This window comes from Haliotis cracherodii, unplaced genomic scaffold (assembly GCF_022045235.1).
Source record: "Haliotis cracherodii isolate W230 unplaced genomic scaffold, xgHalCrac1.p SCAF_7, whole genome shotgun sequence".
Taxonomy (NCBI): domain Eukaryota; kingdom Metazoa; phylum Mollusca; class Gastropoda; order Lepetellida; family Haliotidae; genus Haliotis; species Haliotis cracherodii.
This window is the reverse complement of record NW_027266330.1, coordinates 49,111,358-49,133,497: the sequence shown is the minus strand read 5'-3', so window position 1 is coordinate 49,133,497 and position 22,140 is coordinate 49,111,358. Positions and strand designations below refer to the sequence as shown.

The window sequence follows — 22,140 nt, the reverse complement described above, 5'->3', positions numbered from 1 at the left end:
TGTTAATTGCTATTATCTTAATTAGCATTACGATTACATTGTGGAACAGGGCATAACCTGATCACAGTTGTCATAAGGAATACCATCTTCATAAATATTCCTTTCTGCATTAAATATGACTTTAACTATATCAGACAACGGGAAGTAATGCTATATGTTCATTTTCTATATTAAGCAAAACAATAATCCCATCAACGCATTTCAGGTGACTGCAACTAATAATCTGCAGAGATCAGCAAAGCAAAACTGTTTACAAGTATAGGGGATACCCCTACATGTATCCAGACGATTATTTGTGTGTTTGAGTGAGTTAAAGCTTTTTTTGCTCTTTGAACAGTAGTTCGGTCATGTCATGACATAGAAACTTGGTACAGGTGAAAAAGCCTGCGTGATTCAACTGTTGTCAATTCTTTGTATATCACCCTCTTACAATATTACTACTGGGTGGTGACAGTCGTCAAACTGTCTGCCTCGACAAGGACGTATTTCGTACATAAATAGATTGCGTGGCGTTATCTGGGTCAGGTCGTCCTCTCTTGAAACCCGTCATGTGAGTAGGGGTGGCAATGGCGGTCATGCAGGTACATGGCGATGAGAGTCACAGCAACATTCAGTAACACAAACGATGGTTATTGACAATATAATGGCTACATCGTCTTCTAACTTGGATCTACCACTCATGTGTTCATTATGGGATTATATGGATAACCGTAAGTTGAAGATTATCATGTATTTATATTGTTTATTATAGCATGATTATAGGTGATTTGTTACAAAAGAAGACAGGTTACAAGCCAATTTCCCTTTCACTTTATTGAAACCAATCGGAATCAATCCGATTGGAAAATGATTACCAAGGCAAGTCCAGAAGCAGCGAGTAGAGACATATACATTGACCACGGTACACGATGTATTGCAGTTGTTGTAGAGGCACATAGCGAGGGTACATGATAGCTCAGTGAGTACAAAGGGAAAACTCGACCGGAGAAGTAATTGACTGTTTGTCATAATAAAATGTCAGATAAAAATAGATCTTTATGTTGAACAGTGTCCAACCAAGAAAATGTGTACATGGTACGTTGCTAATATTACACTTTCTGGGTCTTTATATGCATTGGTTGCTGAAGACCTATTCTACACCAGATCTGAACAATAACAACCCAGTTAATCTTAAGTTGTATTGACTGTATTGTTTGTGTAGTAAACCCGGTTTCAGTGGCCGCGTCATACCAATAACCGTTACAGGGGATAATCCAAAGACGATCGGTGTAAGGGTAAAAATTGTTAAGTTATCATTTTCCAAGTTCAAAACCATATTTCGTTTGGTTTTGTTATCAAGGTGTAAAAATATAAAACATATTTCATTTTTGGCAAGTATTTATTCATATTTCATTTCTTTTCTTTCCTAATTTATGTTTACTCATTATAAAATATCAAGGGGCATAACTGCTTTGTATCATGTATTATTTTCTATGTGGCCCTAAAAAGCATGCAGCAGGCATGAAAGACTGAAAGAAATGAGAAAAGGTTTTAAAGATAATAGAGTCTTAAAACAATGGTGAGTTTGACAAATTTTGTCATATATATTATTTTATCATTATCTACATGTGTATAAATGTTTTAGAGCAATTATTTTGTTATAAAGTGTTTTTCAGTCACTAAAAGGTAGTCAATATTATTAGGTTAATTCATTTATAATGTCTTTCTAATTATTTGCATTAATGGATCATTTGATCAAAATAGTTCAACCCATTTCACAACATGCATAAAAAGTAATACCTGATGGGTGTTATAGTGGAGATTTAGGTGTATATTTCATACACATTCACTTTCGCTCGTCAGATACCAGAACTATTCACTCGTTTTATAAAATTGGTATTACACGGGAGCTCGATTAGTATTCTATATATAGGATGACGTCACAAACAGGAAAGTCGATGACGTCACATGGTTATAAAATAGATAGCAGCCTGTCGTTAGGGACCAAGTTTTCGTTACTTCTCATTATATGAAACAGATATCAACGTGTTGATACATCGGTTAAGACGATCGTATCAAAGTACCCTGTGTCAAGCTTGCGAAGATATTTCCAAAATTTAACATATTAGTTCTTGGAGATGCTGTTATAGAAATAAGATTTTTGCTTAATAATAAACAAGGTCGACAACATACACGATGAATATATGCTCCACCTTGACCCCCGGTACTCTTCAATCCTGTTGCCTCAAAATTGCCAACCATGCTTTCAACCACGGCACCAGACAATGCAACATGAATAAATAGATATATTGATTACTATTGATCTGTAAAATAGTTCTTTCAGCCTCCCTTGTTCTTAGCCTTAAAAAGTAGTCATACCCAGATGTGTGGACTATTCCGAGTTTGTAACGATGAAGGAATATATGGGAGTAGGCAGTTATATCTGAGGACATCACTGACGACATATTCCGGTGTATATTGATGGATACAGAAGATAATTCAGCCCTTACGAAGATATCAGTATAGGTTGCTAATATCTTAGCGAAATAAACAGTCACTGCATGCTTCGTCTGAACGTAATCTTAGTATGTATGTGTCTGGATATGTATGTTGAATATATTATAAAGGAGATACCCTCAATTTTCGATATAATCCTTGACAATTCCTTGCCTGACATATCTCGTATATACAATCTTACCCAAGCGTTGTACATGTAAGTGAACGTTTTGTCTTCAGAACGTCCATCTGCAAAAGTCACCTTTAGAAAGTTATGAAGAAGAACAGCCCAACAAACGTCCCTCCGGACAGAGGAGAAGAAAGCCATGATGCTGCCTCACCTCAGACAGATGACAATCCTGGAGCAGGTAATCTACTCACACTTATCTTATGATTCTTTGTTTGTATGGTTATTGTAATCATGATTATTTAAATGTCTGCATGCACCTCCGTCTCCTTACCTGGACACGTCTGACCCTGTCGTCTGAGGAGCTGCAGTTCGCTGTGCAATTCTCGTGCGCCAGAAACTTATGATTGTGGGTCCGAATTATGTTTCTAGGTTTATCAGCACCATACCCGTGCTCTTGGCTTTCACTAAGGTGATCAACGTTTGAAACTTGCAACACTCCCCTGACACACTGTGATATAACTCGAATATTGTTAAGGGCGGCGCTCACTCCGTCTCCTTGTATGTAAGAACTATCATTAACGACATTCCGACGACGCTATCGAACAATACCATATACTTTTTATGATATTTGCTGGTACAATTCTGTGCAATTCGAAATGTGTGACTCTAAGTCATCTTAACGGAGAATATTTTCATATTTACTTTACGGATAAATCATTATGTATTTCCCTCAATACGGACAGACTAAGTGATGACCTGAAATGTAACTGCCTTACCCTGATATTTATCCACAGTTGTGTAAAAATTAAAAATTGTCGAATATGTTTATGTCTAACTGATATTTCAGTATGAAAGCCAATTGTGATTGAAAGACCTATTTTACAGAATCACCAGCTGTCTCTGTTACTGGCGCTACAGGTCAAAGCAAGGTTGAAAATCTTGAGGCAACAGGACTGAAGAATACCAGAGGTCAAGGTGATGCATGTGTTCATAGTGTCTTGTCATTACGTTGCATCTGTTTGTGGTCTCCCTTGTAAATTTTAAGCGAATATGTTGACAATTCTTATATATACTGGTTTTGTACTAGTCCGTACTAATGTATACTGGTTTTGTGCTAGTCCGTACTAATATATACTGGTTTTGTACTAGTCCGTACTAATATATACTGGTTTTGTACTAGTCCGTACTAATATATACTGGTTTTGTACTAGTCCGTACTAATATATACTGGTTTTGTACTAGTCCGTACTAATATATACTGGTTTTGTACTAGTCCGTACTAATATATTATGGTTTTATAGTGCTAGCCCGCTGAGATACCATGCCGTAGTTTAACATGGATACACAACTCAGATACTGTATACTGACTTTGAGTCGACCAGGCCGTTGTTTTATCCCCTTAATGCCGAGCTCGGGGCAGGGAAACAACAAATACCATATTTTAACGTGTTTTAGTATGACACGGCCAGGGGATCGAAGCCCCGAGCTTCCGCTCTCTCGGCAGACGAGTGACATCAATATTGTTGGATATTTCTCTACATACGGACCCTTTGAAAACGTTAAATTTAATCGATAACATGTTTCATGTAGGAGAAATATGTCGACAATATTTACCATTTCTATTGGCAGTTGTGTTCATTTCTAGTCTCATGTTCTTGGATCGCGTGACCCATGCAAACCATGATGTTACCTAATTAACTCACATGACAATACTTTATTTCCAGAGAAACACTTACAATGGAAAATCATGTATATCATTGAAATAATGTGTAATCAGATGCAGAAGACATTTCAAATACTGTACATTAACGAGGGAAGAACGTACACATTTCAAACCTTTCAAACTGTATAGTATCATTCATGTCCACTCTTATATTGCGTTACTTTAATTATATTTTGACAGTTACTGAAATTTTGAAAGTCTATGCTTCTTCTCAGTACAAGCTGGCGTCATTCATGGAGGTGTCCACGTCCACAGCAGTTCCCCCCGGCCATGTAGGATTGGAATAGTTATCGTGATGTGTATGTTACACCAATAGGCGTGGCACTGGACCACAATACGTTTCATGGCAATTGCACATACCAAGACACGTAGTGCATATATGATCGAATACAGAAAATAAATAGAAAAGGTACATTTCAAGTTACAAGGAAGGTAACTTTAATTTGTTGTGTAAATAGAGCATATTTCAAGTGTCGAGTGAAATATCATATTTCTCTCATCGAGTGACGGGGGGGAAGGAGTTATTTTCACGAGTGGCGTATTTAGGGTCACGAAAATTCTTTATCATACATTTCGATATGATTATGTACAAAATCAACTACAACAAAAACTATTCTTGAAAATTAGGAGACTGCTGTTTGAAGTGAAAGAATACACTCTGGTTGAGTAACAAAAATGAGAAATATACAGTGTATAAAGAAACATACCCAACGGCAAGAAGTGATATTAACTCCATGAATGACCATCTGTCATTATTTTGCCTTGTCAATGTGGAACTCGCGGAAAAAGGACGTCAACAGTTTGTGTAAGAGTCAGACAGTGACGATAAAGAGAGACAATTTAAGGTGATGTAACTCTTGTATGACCATAGTTCCGTCAAAATGTTTTGTTCACAGCAGTGAAATATCCAGTGTTATGTTCACTGCAATAAAAATATCAGTTTTCTCAACTCAAAATACTCAGTCTTTCACACCGAAGTATATACTTATGTAGTTTTACGGATGGCAGTGAAATGCGTTATCTTTGTTTATTGCGATTTACGTTACATTTCATACTTGAGATTGCATTTTGTTGTGTATGGTATATCACTGAGTACATGAGGCTATTGCTCATAGTACATGTTAAGGGAACACAAAACTAACATGGACAAATCGTATGTTGCAGATAAGGGGCAACACGATCGTTATGAGGCTTACGAAGAAGTAGCCCCGTACTTGGTGGAAGAAAAAGGTAGGCATGTTAAACAGAAAACAAAAGGGAGAATTGGACTTGAGGATGGTTGAAGCGTGCATAGTCACCCTGGTATAGTCACAGGGCAGTACAATGTGATTAAAGTTAATATGCAAAACCATTTATTGAAGTTATTTGTAGAGGATACATCACAAGTGTTCTTTTTATATCGGAACAACAACAACAACAACAACAACAGAGTCTTAGTTCATCAGCGTACCGATACCTGTTCACAGAATACCGATTAACGGTACGAAGTTGATGTTTCTCATATATAAGAACACACATTGTGTTTTAAAAATATCACTTTTACAAGAAACAACGTCGTTTACGGACGTGAATATAAGCAAACATGGAAATCCTGGAAGTATTTAATATAACAAATTTAAATGGAATTTTGTAGAACCTTTGGAACTGTAAATAACAATAATAAGAAACAATATAATTATTCTGTACCGTTTATAGTATGACAACAGTTATAAGTTACTCCACGCATTGGCTGTCGCTTGGGGAATGTCACAATTGCGGATAGGTCACAGTACATTTGGGTTGGTGTCACTGTCATGTTCGATGAAATGATGATTTGTTAGTGACGAGCGCCAGGCGGGGTAAAAACATGTACCCGTGTTTATTGTAGACATTTCGGTGAAGATTTTTAACACCGTTATCAAGCTAGTGATAATGGTGTTTAAACCTTCACTGAAAACGTCGTTCCTAATTATTTATAAAGAAGTTGTTCATCCATATAGCTTATCCTTACTGCAGAGAAACGTTGATTTAATTGGATAAAAAACAATCACCTCATAGAATTCAATTGTTGTTGTTGTTGTTGTTGTTGCTGTAGTTATGTGGTTAGTCATGTCATGTGAACTATGTACAATTAATCTTAATTTTCAGTTACAAGGCTAAAGGACGGAGTTGTATTTGAAACTGTTGAACGAAAATACTACTACAAGAGACAAAACAAACACAGACGAAAGACGACCTGGAGGTGTTCTGCGAAGGGGGAAACTGTGTTACTGTTAACAAGAGGGGAAACAGTCCCAGCTCTCAGCAGCCTGAGTAACTGGGTCAGAAGCACCTATAATGCTGACTTGGAAAGTGTGGAGGACGGAAGTTTGATATTTGTATTTATGCACGAAACTGAAGAAGATGCTCTGAGGATGATGAGGGACCAAACACAAGTCAAGTCTATGCTTCTGGGATTTGTTCACACAATAAATACCAGTGTTAAAGATATCGAAATAATTGTTGAAATGCGAAAAGCAAATCAATCGGCAAATCCAGTTGAATCAGGTAAATTATTTTCATGGATAAATGATGATGTTAAATATTGTGTATATTCAATGGATTAATTGTCACAGTTTACCGATCCTTATTAACTGAATATGTATAGAATACTAAACTCGCTTCCGTGTAATACCAATTTTATGAAACGAGTAAATAGAACAAATCACGAGTTTAATAGATTTCTTTAAATACTTGCTGCTTATATATATATATATTTTAAATCACTGTCGTTTGTGAAAAGGCAGACATCTACAGGATCCAATTCATAATCCTATTTAGTTAAACAGAATAATTCTTCAAATACGTCAAAGTTTTCAGCACATCTATCGTAGCACTAAGGTTGTCGTAACTCAAAGACTAAGGACTGTCGTGCTACGATCGCCTTGTGGAACGGGGCTCTGCACAACAAAGTTTACTATACCCTTTGACGTAATTTGTGGAATTTTGTTGCTAGATCAATGTCATGTGACGTCAGCCTAGCAACAGGGTTGATGGGGTCATCTGGTTAGCTGCTGTTAGTGATCTGTCATCTCTTCACGCAATGTCGTTGAAAAGCCGAGGGATGTTGGGAGCTTCCATTATTTGTTAGTGACACTTGTCCCTGCAGTACATAAACACGCGCTTTGGTATTACGCAATGTGTAATAGTTTGCGTGTTGTTTAACGTCGCACTCAGCCATATTCTCGCTGTATGACGGCGGTCTGTAAATAATCGATTCTTGGCCAGACAATGCAGTGATTGATATCATGAGCATCGATACATGCAATTTTGATACGATGACTGCATCAACCAAGTCAGCGAGCCTGACCACCCCAGTTCCCTCTTTCCACAAGCATATTCTAACCCGGATCTTTTCGGGTTTTTATATATAACTGTTATTTCTGGTTTTGTTCATTTTTCTAGAAACTGACGATTTTCACAAAGACTGTGTGACTGGCCTGAAGGTAAGTTTCCCCAAACGACTTAAGATAGCATGTTATTTATGTACTTAATTGTGATTTATGTGCTATGGATATTTGATTACAATGTAGCATTAAATTCTTTTCCAGACTTTAAATAACTTAAGTCCATGTACATACTGTTTTATGTCACCTTACCTGTTTCTTTGTTTTTGGAAATATGATGTGGAATATAATTTACTGACACATTTGTTTATGTGTTTATCTGAAATGTGTTTCAGCATCGCGAAGTTGTTGATGCCATGCAACAGCAGATAACAGACTTGGAGCGACAAGTTGTGAAGCTCCAGAAAGATGCAGAAGCAGGTACACACGCTCGTGTTTGTATTCACTCTGTTCCTTCAGTAACTGACAAACAGTACAATTGAATGACCCTGATGAAAACAACTTGCGTGGCGCATAGTTCAGGTCAAGTTAATTGTTTTTCAGAAACCAGGATGTTGCTTTGGATGCGATCTGACGCCCCTTCCCTGTCTGAAACCAGCGGACACTGTGAGTGTATATGCCAGCTATTTTGACGCTGGGATGGGCTACCATGGATGATGACTCGCATCTTAATTTCTATTTAAATCCACGCCCTGAAATTGCAGATGTCATATGTCAGAGTGTATGTCCTTGCAATGAACAAAGAAAACACATCCTCGTACATGGCTCAATGTTAGGCAAAATGAAACATTTTCTTCTGTTGTTATTCATGTGTCACCAGTTTAACCATCATATGCACGTAATCTTAATCCATGTGTCACCGTATGGTGTCAGTATGACATGCGCTGATGGAATAGATAACATACATTCCATACTCTGGAAAAAAACAACATAATTGTCTCTGACCGTGTCACTCAACCATGCACTAGTGTCATGTTAATGCAGTCTCATAGGTTTGCTTTTAAGCAACCAGTAACATGTCTGTCTTAAAGACGATATTGAAAATTTGCTCTCAAAAATTCGGCTGTTATGTTAATGGTATTTTTGGTCACCACACATTTATGAAGAATCCAAGATTATGAATCTTATATAGCTACGTACATGCACGTGTGTGTGTGTGGCTGCTTGTACTTGTCCGGACTGATACCGATTTATAGGGCTATCTCACTGAGATAACATGCCGTTTAACTTGAATACCCCACTCAGCCACAGTATACCGACCAGTCCTTGTTTTAGCGCCAGACAGGGTAAGAACAAGTACAATCTTTTTAACGTGTTTTAGTATGACACGGCCGGGGATCGAAACCCGGACCTTCCGCTCTCCTGGCGTACGCTCTACCACTGGACAATGGAGGCGGTCGCCACCTTCAGACAAATAATAGTAACGTCATAGAACGAAGCGATTTTAACCAATCTAAATACAGAATCATACGTGCAGCTTTCTTGCCATGCCGTAACCTTCTACGTGAGGGGATAACAAATGGTTTTCCATCATACATCTAAAATATTCCAGAATCCCACACCACTTCTCTAAATTTAAGATATACTGAAAGTGACATTTCTTACACAGTACTTCAGGACACTAGTTGACGTTGTTGTTATAAACTACTTGTGTCTTGATTGCTGATGAGGATCGTGAGGATCGTATAACCACCGGTGTTTTGTGTGCATGTATTTGTAGCTTAAATATAGTTATTTTCAAACAGTTTCATGTTTGTTTTCAGATTCAGGCGAAGGCGATACGGAGTCGGTTTCAGACGCAGTTTCAGAAGGTGGACACGGGTCGGGCACAGAAGGTGGGATTTACAGCTACATACATTATTCCTTAACAAATCAAGACTCATTTTTCCGACTGCATGTCATGGAAGTGATTTATACATTGAACTGTATTCGCATGTCCAGTTCGCAGTTCCTTTTTATGAGCTGATGTGTTGTGCATGTTGTCGCAGAAAGATTAACTATTAACTTACATAGATAGGAAACATATATTGCTTAGTTCCCTCTCTGGAGAAGATATATCGTACATGAACATGTTGTAGAGAGAGTTAGCAGCTTTACTGCTGAGCTTACACTAATGAGTAGAAATAACTTTATGTAGATGTTACAAGTGTTGGCAAACACATTGTCAAGTTTACCGAAATGAATAATTATATGATATTTTTTAGATATAATTATTTCATGCATTAGCGCTACCAGATGCTAGGGTGATATACTTACAAAATGCAATGGTCGTTTATTTGTGTCTCTCAAATTATGAATAATTTGACGATTACAACTAGATACGAATGACATCATTGAATTATCATTACAAATGGTCTAATATACCCCTATGTTTACAATTATCTACAAACTTATTAGAATAGTATGTCCACGGATAAATGTTTCGCGTGACTGATAAAATATATGAAGTTAATTTCAGCTGCTTATATAGTTATTTCCAAAGAGAATGTTTTCGTATATCAAATCCAGTTTGTCTAATATATTCATATATCAAGAAGTAATAAGAACGACCGAGGCTGTTTGCCTCTGTCCGTTCGACCAATCCGGTTAAAGGAAACTCTTAGTGAACTGAAACAAAGTATCAGACGCAAAGTTAAACTGTATTTTTGTCAGTTCAACACTATTCTGTTTCCGAGGAAACATATCCCATTTTCTTATGATTGACAATAAGAATATTTTCTGGAGCCCATCTTAACAAACCTTCTCAACCGTTGAGTAACGAGGCTAATGCGTCGACAATGTATGCCAGCCTTTAGATTCTTAAGTCACAAAGGGACATTTACAAACATTCTATTTCAAATGCACTTGACAATTTCCAGGGAAGATGCCTCACCTAACGTCCAAGTGGGAGATACAAGAGGGCAACATGAAGCTGATCTGCTATGACAGGAACCACATGCTGAATGAAGCTTGTCTGGAGGGAAAGTTAGAGATAGTAAAGAACATTTTGTCAACTAGTTCTGCAGATATAAATTACAAATCCCAGGGTGGCTGGACACCTGTGCTACTTGCAGCCCATACAGGTCGAAAAGACATATTTGATGTGTTGGTGAAGAAGGGGTGCAATCTCTCAGCAGTTTTAGACAACGGCAACAATATCCTTCATGTATCATGTTTAAGTGGCAATACTGATATCACAGAATATCTTACAGCAGTAGTCAGTATTGACAGTAAAGGCATGTATGGCAGAACAGCTGTGATGAAGGCGGCGGCTGTTGGCAATAAAAACGTGTTCCATCTCCTGGTGGGTAAAGGATGTAACCTGTCAGCAGTGGATGATAGAGGTAACACCATCCTTCACCTTGCCTGTCTTGGTGGCAATGTGCACGTTGTCGAGTATCTCATCACTCACAAGATAGCTGACATAGAGAGCCGAGGCCAGGCAGGGAGAACACCGGTGATGATTGCAGCAGGGACGGGTGATCAGAAGGTGTTCGATCTCCTGGTGGGTAAAGGATGTAACCTGTCAGCAGTGGATGATGGAGGTAACAACATCCTTCACCTTGCCTGTTTTAGTGACAATGTGCACATTGTCGAGTATCTCATCACTCACAAGATAGCTGACATCGAGAGCCGAGGCCGGTTTGGGAGAACACCGGTGATGATTGCAGCAGAGAAGGGTAAACAGCAGATGTTCGATCTCCTGGTGGGTAAAGGATGTAACCTGTCAGCAGTGGATGATGGAGGTAACAACATCATCCACTCAGCCTGTTTTAGTGGCAATGTGCACATTGTCGAGTATCTCATCTCACACAAGATAGCTGACATAGAGAGCCGAGACCTGCTAGGGAGAACACCGGTGATGACAGCAGCAGAGAAGGGTAAACAGCAGGTGTTCGATCTCCTGGTGGGTAAAGGATGTAACATGTCAGCAGTGGATGATGGAGGTAACAACATCCTTCACCTTGCCTGTTTGAGTGACAATGTGCTTATTGTCGAGTATCTCATCACACACAACATAGCTGACATAGAGAGCCGAGGCCAGGTAGGGAGAACACCGGTGATGACAGCAGCATATAAGGGTAAACAGCAGGTGTTCGATCTTCTGGTGGGTAAAGGATGTGACCTGTCAGCAGTGGATGATGAAGGTAACAACATCCTTCACCTTGCTGCATTCGCAGGGACAGTAGGAATTGTAAACCGACTTCTCTCAGAGTCAGCTGTAGAAGTATCTGCCACAAACAACAGAGGTGAAACGCCAGTGCAGATTGCACTGAAGTACAACCATGGCGCTATAGTGAAGATTCTTAGAGCTAGATCTGACACGCTGCTTTGAGTTTGGAGAACTATTCAGGGACATATCAAGGGGCATATGTCGGAGTGTCTCTGGAAGTGTACAGCTTTCAGAGCCGTCTGTGATAAATGTTTGTACAAAGATAAATGTCTTTTTTTCACTCACTGTATTTACAGTTTATGTACGGGATAAAATAAATGTTTCAAATCATTAACAAGGCGTCAGTTTGCTATAACGGCACCTTATCAACAGGTTCAGATTTGAAGTTGAGGTATGCAGTGTTACAGGTCAACCGTATTAGGGATCGTGAGAGTAGACTGGATATGCCACCGCCTTGCATCAATATATCTCAAAGAGTTATTCACTATGTTAAACATAGTGGGTTGAATGATTCCATGTTTTGTTTCATGATTGAGATATATACATGCATTACCGTACCCCGTCACACTTGGTCTGTATCAACAGGACACGTATATCACACTGCTACATTTGGTGTGTACAATGTAGACACGTATATCATGGGTTATAACCTCTGATTTGTAGGAGTACATTTTCACTCGCTCGTTTCCTTTTCCCAGACTTCAGCGACCACTTTGGAATATTGCTGTGCCTCTGTCGGGAAACGACAACCCGATAGTACTGTGTGAATAAAGCACACATATCACGCCAGAACAACTTTGATCCGCATCAGAGAGATCCGAACATCACACCCTGTTGCTTCTGGTCTGTATGAGGGAGATACGCACATCACACCCTGTCACATTGGTTTTGTATGAGGGAGATACGCACACCACACCCTGTCACATCGGTTCTGTATGAGGGAGATACGTACATCACACCCTGTCACTTCTGGTCTGTACTAGGAAGATACGTACATCACAACCTGTCACATCTACACGATGGAGATCCGCACAACAAACCCTGTTGCTTCTAGTCTGCACGAGGGAGATACGCACATCACACCCTGTCAAATCTTGTCTCTATGAGAAAGATACGTATATCACACCCTGCCAAATCGTTTCTGTGTAAGGGAGATACGCACATGACAAAATGAAAATACGCACAAAACACCCTGTCACATAAGTACTGTATGAGTGAGAGACGCACATCCCATCCTGTCACATCAATTTTGTATGAGGGAGGTACGCAAATCACACCTTGTCAAAATCGTTTCTGTGTAAGGTAGATACAAACATCACACCCTGTCACTTTTGGTTTGTACGAGGAAGATACGTACATCACACCCTGTCACTTCTGGTCTGTGTGAGGGAGATACGCACATCACACCCTCTTGCTTCTGGTCCGTACAAGGAAGATACGAACATCACACCCTGTCAATTTTGGTCTGTACGAGGAAGATACGTACATGACACCCTGACACATCGGTTCTGTAAGATGGAGATACGTACATCACACCCTGTCACTTCTGGTCTGTATGAGAGAGATGCGCACATAACACTCTTTCACACCTGGCCTGCATGATTGAAATACGCACATCACACGATATCAAACGATCAAGCCTGTCGTGTTAGGAAACAGCCAGATAACTCTAGATTCCAGTTTCTGCCGCCGTCAGCATTCAAGGTTTTAACAGCACTTCTTTTACAATTACCAACGTTTAGTCCTAACAGTACCGACATATGACAGGGCACATGTGTCAATGTCCACACTGAGTATCACAACCTGATTTGGTAGAAAAATGCATTTCATGTGTTTGAAGATTTCAGAATAACCAAATCTGTGAGGGAAGTTTTTAATATACCCTGCAATTGAGCAGTTATACAGACATACATTTTGAACATAAATTTCCTATAAATGATAGATTACAATGACTCTAAATTTACCTATGAAGATCAGGCGTAGAATTGGTCTTCAGCAACACATGCTTGTCGTAGGATGCATCTAACGGGATCGGGTGTCATGCTCGCTGACTTGGTTGGTGTATGTCATCGTATCCCAATGGCGTGGATTGATGCTCATGATGTCAACCACGGGATTGTCTGGTCCAGGCTCGATTATTTTCAGACCACCTCAGTTTATCTGGAATATAGCTTAAAACAAACAAACAAACAAACGGTTAATCGACTTGATCTTGTTTTCTTTAAGCATTAACGGAAAGTATTTTGGTGCAAAACGTTTTGATTACAATCATCACTACAGTTCCCACTAACACATACAGTTTAAATAAGGGCACTGGACAAGAAAAACATTTTAAGATATAAATAAGATGAGATATTACTACACCAATATGAACTTTGGAATTTGGGCCTCCTATATTCCAAACCATTTGCCCTAAAATACACACCGCTATTTGGATTGAAAAGGCCCGATCTCTCTCTTATCAAAACTGTTAAATGATGTGTTTAAAGTAACAGGACAATACTCAAATATTAACTTACTTCGATATATGTAGCACATATATAATAAATAATTATCATGTTATAAGACATATATTTATGCTACAATCATAATATGAAATATTGAATGATGACATTAATATCATTACAGAATACAATTTTATACAACAGCCTGTCTTTCATCCTAAACAACGAATGTCTTATGCACGTCGACAACATTTGTATGGATATTACAATCTATGATTGTATATGCTGAACATCAGTCGATTTATGTACACTATGAATACACTTTGTAGTTGCACGGGCTAATTATAATGAATTCTATCATATGTCATTTACATGCAACACCCGAATTATGACTGAACAAATGATCAAAAGACAGTAGCCTCGACTTGCTGATCTAAAGCTAGTTTGAGTGACCATATATTTAGTGCTGAATACACAATTGCCATAGCCTATATAGGAAACAGTGCAGCAAGTCAGTGTAAAACTGGCACAAACATGTACGTCTTCATTTCCCTTGTGCTGATTTACGCAGGTAAATATTTGTCAGTTTCTGTCCGGTTCTATGAATGTTGCATGTGAAGGTCTTTTGATTGATTGATTATTTTAGTTTCAGTAGTTGAATAAAGTAGTTTGGCTACTGCTGTGCGGGTCAGACAACATATACATACGTTTTGTGTAAATTGTGAGTGGTAAGTACTACCAGAAGGGCAGAACATGCTTACCCTTTTTTTAGAACGCGTGGTGACACTGATTTTCAGTTATTTATTCTTATAATTTGATAATTTGCTTTCATAAATGGAATTTGTTTCGTTGGATAGTCGAAATGTATCGGTTATTCTCTGTCGTTGACGTTTTTTCTTCATACAAAAAACTGTTATTTAGACTTTGGCTGTTTTCTTTATACATGCATCTTTGTAATGTGCAGTTTATCTGTGGGTTTGTTGTTACATTTGTACACAGCGATATTCCAGCTCTATGACGGTTCGTAATCGATCCTCTCCCAGACAATCCAGTGATTGATGTCAGGAGCCTCGATCCGCGTAATTTGGAAACAATGACGTGACAATCAACCAAGTTCGTAATCGAGCCTCTCCCAGACAATCCAGTGAATGACGTCAGGAGCCTCGATCCACGTTATTCGGAGACAATGACATGACAATCAACCAAGTTCGTAATCGAACCTCTTCCATGCAATCCAGTGAATGACGTCAGGAGCCTCGATCCACGTTATTCGGAAACAATGACATGACAATCAACCAAGTTCGTAATCGAGCCTCTCCCAGACAATCCAGTGAATGACGTCAGGAGCCTCGATCCACGTTATTCGGAAACAATGACATGACAATCAACCAAGTTCGTAATCGAACCTCTTCCATGCAATCCAGTGAATGACGTCAGGAGCCTCGATCCACGTTATTCGGAAACAATGACATGACAATCAACCAAGTTCGTAATCGAGCCTCTCCCAGACAATCCAGTGAATGACGTCAGGAGCCTCGATCCACGTAATTCGGAAACAATGACATGACAACCAAGCCACCGAACCTTACCCTTTGCTGACAGGTTTTTATATAATCTAAATTCATGTTTTTCTAATAATTAATTGCTTTAGTCACGATATGGCTAAAATATTGCCGATGTGACTTTAAATATTAACTCCATTACTCACTCACCGAACCTTACCACTCCATCAATATTGTCGCCTCTTACGTCATGCACATTTATTCCACTTCTGTTCAGAATGTGCGTAAGTTAGACAAACTAAAATTCTAAAAACTCTGATGAGGGGAACACGGCGAAGTTTGCTATTCAAATGTGCAATATGATGTTGAAAACGTGTGGCGCGAAAGGGTCGCCATGCAGGTAAGGGGAGATAAATCCTCACGATGTGAAGCCGACGCTGTTGTTTACCTTGTTATTCTAAACGAATTACTTCAACAATATAAAATTTAAATATGCGATATTACTTTGAAAACAATTTGAAACAAAACATTACATGAAACACGTGTTTATGTATGATCACCATATGTTCGAAGCCTTCGTCAACAGACCACTTTGAACTTCATATTTTTTATGTTTTTAAAGCATAAATTTTGAATTATTCTTTTTATTATGGTTTTTCAATATGTATTCGTGAAAAAAAATATATAACATATTTTTAGCATTGAGATAATGATGCAGCTTAGACAGCGGTATCAGCAAATGTACATTATGTATAGTTGTTTTAAAAGTTTTATTGTTTCTTTAAATAGATTGATGTGGAATACATTCTTGTGAATACTGTATCCAAAATAAAATTACAAACATCTGAATTATTTTGATATTTGATTTTATGTTGACTTCTAAAAGCGTGAACGGGTATTTGAATAAAATGCGTCATTAGCTTTCATTGGTATAACTTATCGGCTGTCAGTATTAACTAATAAACCACTTGCCATGGTTTCAGTTGTTGCTTGTATATTTGTGAATATTTGCTTACATAATGTCTATGTCGTGTATTCACATGTATTCCAAGTCATGTTCATACTCAAGTAACCCGGCTTTGCTACATATGAAATTTGCCTTGAGTACATAGTTATGATGTAGAATCGCATATATATATATATATATATATATATATATATATATATATATATATATATATAAAATCGATCAAGATGCGACGATGACCCCTCATTGTTTTTCAGCTTGTGGGTCTGAGGTTGTATAGGTCCTATTATTATAATGATTATGAGATGGATCGTGACCTGTGTTTAAATTATATATTGAGAGACGGCATGCCAAGTGTATTCAGTGTGCGTGCAAAGACACAGTTGTTTATGTAGTTTATACAAACTTTGCAATTTCATGGACAAAGCGCGCATGAACGTGAATGCCCAATTGAAGACAATATGGAGAATCCATGTAGATCGATCATCGGTTGAGAAAGGTAACAGCAGAAAGATAGTGCAGTTGATAGTATTTGTAGCTACACAACGTTTCGTACCCATACTGTCAGCAAGCATGCACAATCTAAAGGATTGATTCAAATGAAAACTGATGAAAGGAATATGTCCTTGTTAGCCATTGAAAGCTGATGAATGTGTTGTTCCCGTGTGTCGTTTGAAGATGGCAAACAGACCTCAATATTCTGAGACAGAATAACAAGTGACTTGTGACAATTGTATGAGTGCGGTATGCTATCAGTAAAACAGAGCATGATATCCCTTACAACGAATTCCTGGTGTCATCACCTATTCTCGATGATCCATTTGAATAATTTTCGTCTATTTTGCACTTCACGTATGTATATTTATGTATATTCTGTAAATATGTAATGCAAATTGTACAATCTTCCGGCTAACCACATATCCGCTATTATAATGTGTATTTTGCTGTCATTTTGTACCTCATATGCCGAGGATCTCGGCCTGAGCGTAATAACGTTCTGTTATGTTCTGTTCTGTCGATATAAAGAGTGAAGAGATCAAGCTTATGAACGTCAACAAATAAAACTTTAATCATTAAGTTATTGTGTTTGTTTGTTTCTTAACGCCGCACTCATCATTATTCCAGCTATATAACGGCGTTCTATTGATAATGTATTCTAGGCCATAGTGACTGGACAGTCCAGTGAGTGACGTCATGAGCATTACTAAACTGGGATACGATAACATGCATCAAACAAGTCACCGGGCCCGACTACCAGATCCCATTATTTGCTTCTTATGAAAAGCAAAGGTTGCTGAAGATAGTAAAGTCCTTGTTCATAACTGGTATTTTCACGAAGTGTTTGTGACAAATTTCTTATATATCAATTTAATAATATTCTTCCACACACTTCTTTCAGGTTATCCAATTTCCGGTGACATGTTCCAAAGTAATGTCCCAGTTCATAACCGGTATATTCACGATGTGTTTGGGACAAATTTCTTATATATCAATGTAATAATAATCTTCCACATACTTCTTTCAGGTAATCGAATCTCAGCAGAAATGTTCCAAACTTCAAGAACTGTCAGCATTTCAAATCTGACAAAGGTGGACGGGCAGACAGTGTTCAGCTCGGGTTCCCTGTTGTTTGACGTGAAGAGTTGCAATGAAGTGCAGTTCCTCATTAACCTCGATAACAGTTTGGCAACTATGGAAATTTATCCGAACATGAGTTCCCAGGTGAAGAACTGTTATGATAAAGTCAATGATGATGATTGTTCTGTGAAGATGAATGCTGTAACTGGTGACCTGTGTGCCGGCTATACACCATTGTGGATGCGGTTGACATCATATGATCTGATGATTGGAGAAGGTTGTGACGTTGGAGAATCCACACTTTACTATTACCCAATGATCTTTGGTATCATTAACAGCGTCGGAGTCTCGTCTACAGATGGTGCACGGTGGAGACTGGGTACAACAACTTACTCTGATAGGAAAAATAGCATAACGGGCCAACATAATAGGTCAGAATGGACCAGTTGATTTAGTATTAATTACTACACTTATGTATTGTCAGTTACAGATGTAATACATTAAAAGTGAGCATCACATGAAACATACATGAATAATAAAAAAGAGTAAAAATTCTTTCCACATTCAGGTTAGAATTGGTCTTCAGCAACCCATACTTGTCCTGAGCGACTAACAGGATCAGGTGGTCAAGGCTGGTAGACTTGGTCGGTGCATGTGATCGTATCCCCTATCCCATTTTTTTAAATCTATGCTGATTGTGCCAATCGATGATATTTCTGCCCCAGACCCACATAGCTGGAATTGTGCTGACAACGAACAATCAATCAAATTAAACATGACCAATATACTATTGTGTCCGTATGCTTATTTGTTTGTTTGTATAAACGACAGACGAACTAGTGATTGATATATGCAAGGAAGCAGGCAGTCGAGGTACGATGACTCGTAATTAAGTCAGCCTGATAACCTGGGCCCTGTTCCACAATGTCAGCTAAGTGACCTTTAATACTTAAGTTAGAATTAAAAGTACTAAACTTTATTCTGAAGTTACACCTGCTTTGCAAATCAACCTTATCTCAACCCGAGTCAAACTCTTAGTGCTAAGTTTGCAATCGTGAGCTGTATGAGATTGCCTGCTGAAACCATTACTTTATACGTTGTTAAAAACACAACAGTTAAGAATTGCATTGCCTATTACTAACTATTTGTGACTGCCAATTCGTCAAATCGGCGCATGTAATTTCTAAAGAAAAACGGGTACGAAACTATCGCTAACTTTCACATTATGGCATGCCTACGTGTTGTTTGTTATCCTTGTACATGTGTACACATATAATTAAGAACTGTACTTAATTCATCCTGTGTAAAGACACACAGAACAACCCTTTAAGGACAAAACGTAAACAAGTTTGAGTAGTACCCCTTGAACTACAAATATATGAATCCACTCGCCAAAAGAATCCCAAAACGAAAATGAAACGAAACATTCCCCAACAGTTTGGCTGTATTATCATCGCAAATGTCTTGATAGTGTCGATTGTCTTCGTATATAGCAGAGGTGATAATTTTCAAAAGAGTAGCAATGCCGCTTTTAGTCATGTACTTTGAACGTCACGAAGAAATACAAGTACTACAGGTATGGATCCAATCCTCTGTTACTTATATTTCATTACACCCTTATTTTATGCTTCAGTTGTTAATTTTAATCCTTTTTTAGCAATACATTCACAAGTATTCACATATGTTTAAGCTACGACCTTAGTTATTACTGGATGCCGTTTTCACTGAAATATGAATATTTATGTGATAACATTCAAATGCATGCTTAATATCAACCATAGTGAGTTAAGGTGGAGTTGGGTGAACCACAGGTTTAGATAGTAACCTGAGGTAAACTTTAGTAAGCTCGACAAGAAAATGTGCCTGGAGACCAATTACAACCCAGAATCACAGACACGAATTGAAGCTATGGTGTCAGAGGTGTCCAGGGTTCATAACAAAATGTAGATTGTATACACTGGATAATCAATCAAAAATAAGAATAGGGCATAAATTGAGATAATAACGTATCAATAATAACACATATTGATGTGCTGCAATGTTGGTTGTCTACTGGAGAGTCTGCGTGTCAACCTGTGACCACACCAGCTACCACCACCACCTTAACAACACATACTGCAACAACGCCTGCGACGACATCCGAAGCACCAGGATCCTTTGTGAATGATGCAATGATGAATGAAACCATGCGTAAGACCGTGAACATGGGGCGATCTGGCGGTGCTGACTACAACAACTCCCTGACTGTGATGACCATGGTTGTTACGTATGTATTGTTCTGACGAGTTCCATGCAGAGTGAATCAGGCACCATGATCATTTACTGGGGACGAATGTACCTGAATTGATCGTATCCTCGCTAGAATCACACTGAATGTATTTTTAACAGCGCCACGCCAGTGTAGCTCACATGGGAACGTAGTCAACAAGTTACAATTTCTTGCTGCACCATTTATATTCAAATAGTTTATGCCTATATACAGAGAATTGTTGGTATGTATTGGGCGGGAGGCTCCACCAATGTCACTCCACCAGATCATTCCATTTGGGGAAGGGGGTGCGGGATTTATGTGTTTGCGGTCATTTGATCGTTCTAAGAGATGGAGTGTGGATGCCTGCTTGGTGCCTAAGTAATATGCTGATTTGATGAGAAATCAGGCCAATGTAGGGTAGGGTGATTGTGATTGGCGGATTCTGGTCTGGTTGGTTTGGGTTTGGGCTTGAGTGTGGTTGAGGTGGTCCTCTTGACTGGCTTGGTAGGATACAGGTCGAGATTGTTGACGACATGCTGCAGATGTCTATGTTCATGGTCATGGTCAAGGTTGCTGGAGCAGATGTTCTTGGCTCTCTTGGTCACTTTGGAGACGATGCTAGTTTTTTTAGAATGGTTAGAGTTGAATGTACTGTTCAGAATGGGTACTAGTTGTCCTGTAGGCAGTGGTTGGATCTTTTTGTTGGGGTATCTGGAAACAGACACGTCTAAGAAGTAATTGGACGCTCTCTATCTCCATGGTAACAAAGGTGTCGTCTACCTTCCTGTACCAGCAGACTGGTTGGATTGGGGATGTGTAGAGGGCATATTCTTGTTCTTGTTCTTTCTGTAAGGATGGGTGAAAGGGGATCCAATGGGGACACCGTGGATCTGCTCGTAGGTGTCGTCTCCTCAGGCGAAGTAGGTTGAGGTGATACAGGATCCGATGAGGCTGATGATTGAGTCTTGGATTGGTTGATCTTGGCTGGGGATGCGTTGACGAAGGATTTGCAGGGCTTTTTAGTAGGGACGCTGGTAAAGGGATCAACAATATCATGGCTTATGATCAACAACATCATGGTGATGCTCTGGATCTTTTGACAACTGTCTGTGGAGTCTGCAACATAGGATTTAGTTGTCTTACCGAGAGAGGAGAGTTTTCTGGTGAGTTATTGACCACTTTTGTAGTGGACAGTGTCTCTGGAACATACAAGTAATCAAGCTTTGATGGCGTTGGTATGGGTCTTGATGGTGGCACGGGCATGGGGAGGTTGTGGTAGTGAGATGGAAGGTTTGTAGTACTGCTGAGTAGTGTACTAAAAGGTGTCTTTAAGGCGTTTCAGTGGAGAATTGTGTTGTCGTTCTTGTCAGCCGGATTGATCTTTCTTGAGCATCGTGTTGACCACAGAGTGGAACTCAGACTTATTCTCTAGGTTTATTGTCCATTGTCACATCATGTTATTTTGGTATATTATATACACATGCAATGACATATACATGTACCTACGATATACCTATTCCTTTTCAGGTTGATGTCCTTTTTGAAGTACTAA

The 22,140-nt window shown here is 38.8% G+C and overlaps 2 protein-coding genes across 2 annotated transcripts; both read left to right on the top strand.

The window, feature by feature from the left end:
- Positions 1-572: 572 nt before the first annotated feature.
- LOC139447829 (putative ankyrin repeat protein RF_0381) lies at positions 573-12,147 on the top strand. Its single transcript, XM_071229309.1, has 10 exons — positions 573-710; positions 2,716-2,843; positions 3,491-3,580; positions 5,493-5,558; positions 6,456-6,854; positions 7,752-7,792; positions 8,029-8,113; positions 8,237-8,299; positions 9,457-9,528; positions 10,552-12,147. Exons 2-10 carry the CDS (start codon positions 2,750-2,752, stop codon positions 12,006-12,008), a joined length of 2,367 nt encoding a protein of 788 aa, XP_071085410.1. The 5' UTR covers positions 573-710; positions 2,716-2,749; the 3' UTR covers positions 12,009-12,147.
- A 2,677-nt stretch (positions 12,148-14,824) lies between these two features.
- LOC139447139 (uncharacterized) lies at positions 14,825-22,140 on the top strand. Its single transcript, XM_071228320.1, has 5 exons — positions 14,825-14,861; positions 18,285-18,716; positions 18,960-18,962; positions 20,396-20,603; positions 22,116-22,140. The coding sequence occupies exons 1-5, from the start codon at positions 14,825-14,827 to the stop codon at positions 22,138-22,140; spliced, it is 705 nt and encodes a 234-aa protein (XP_071084421.1).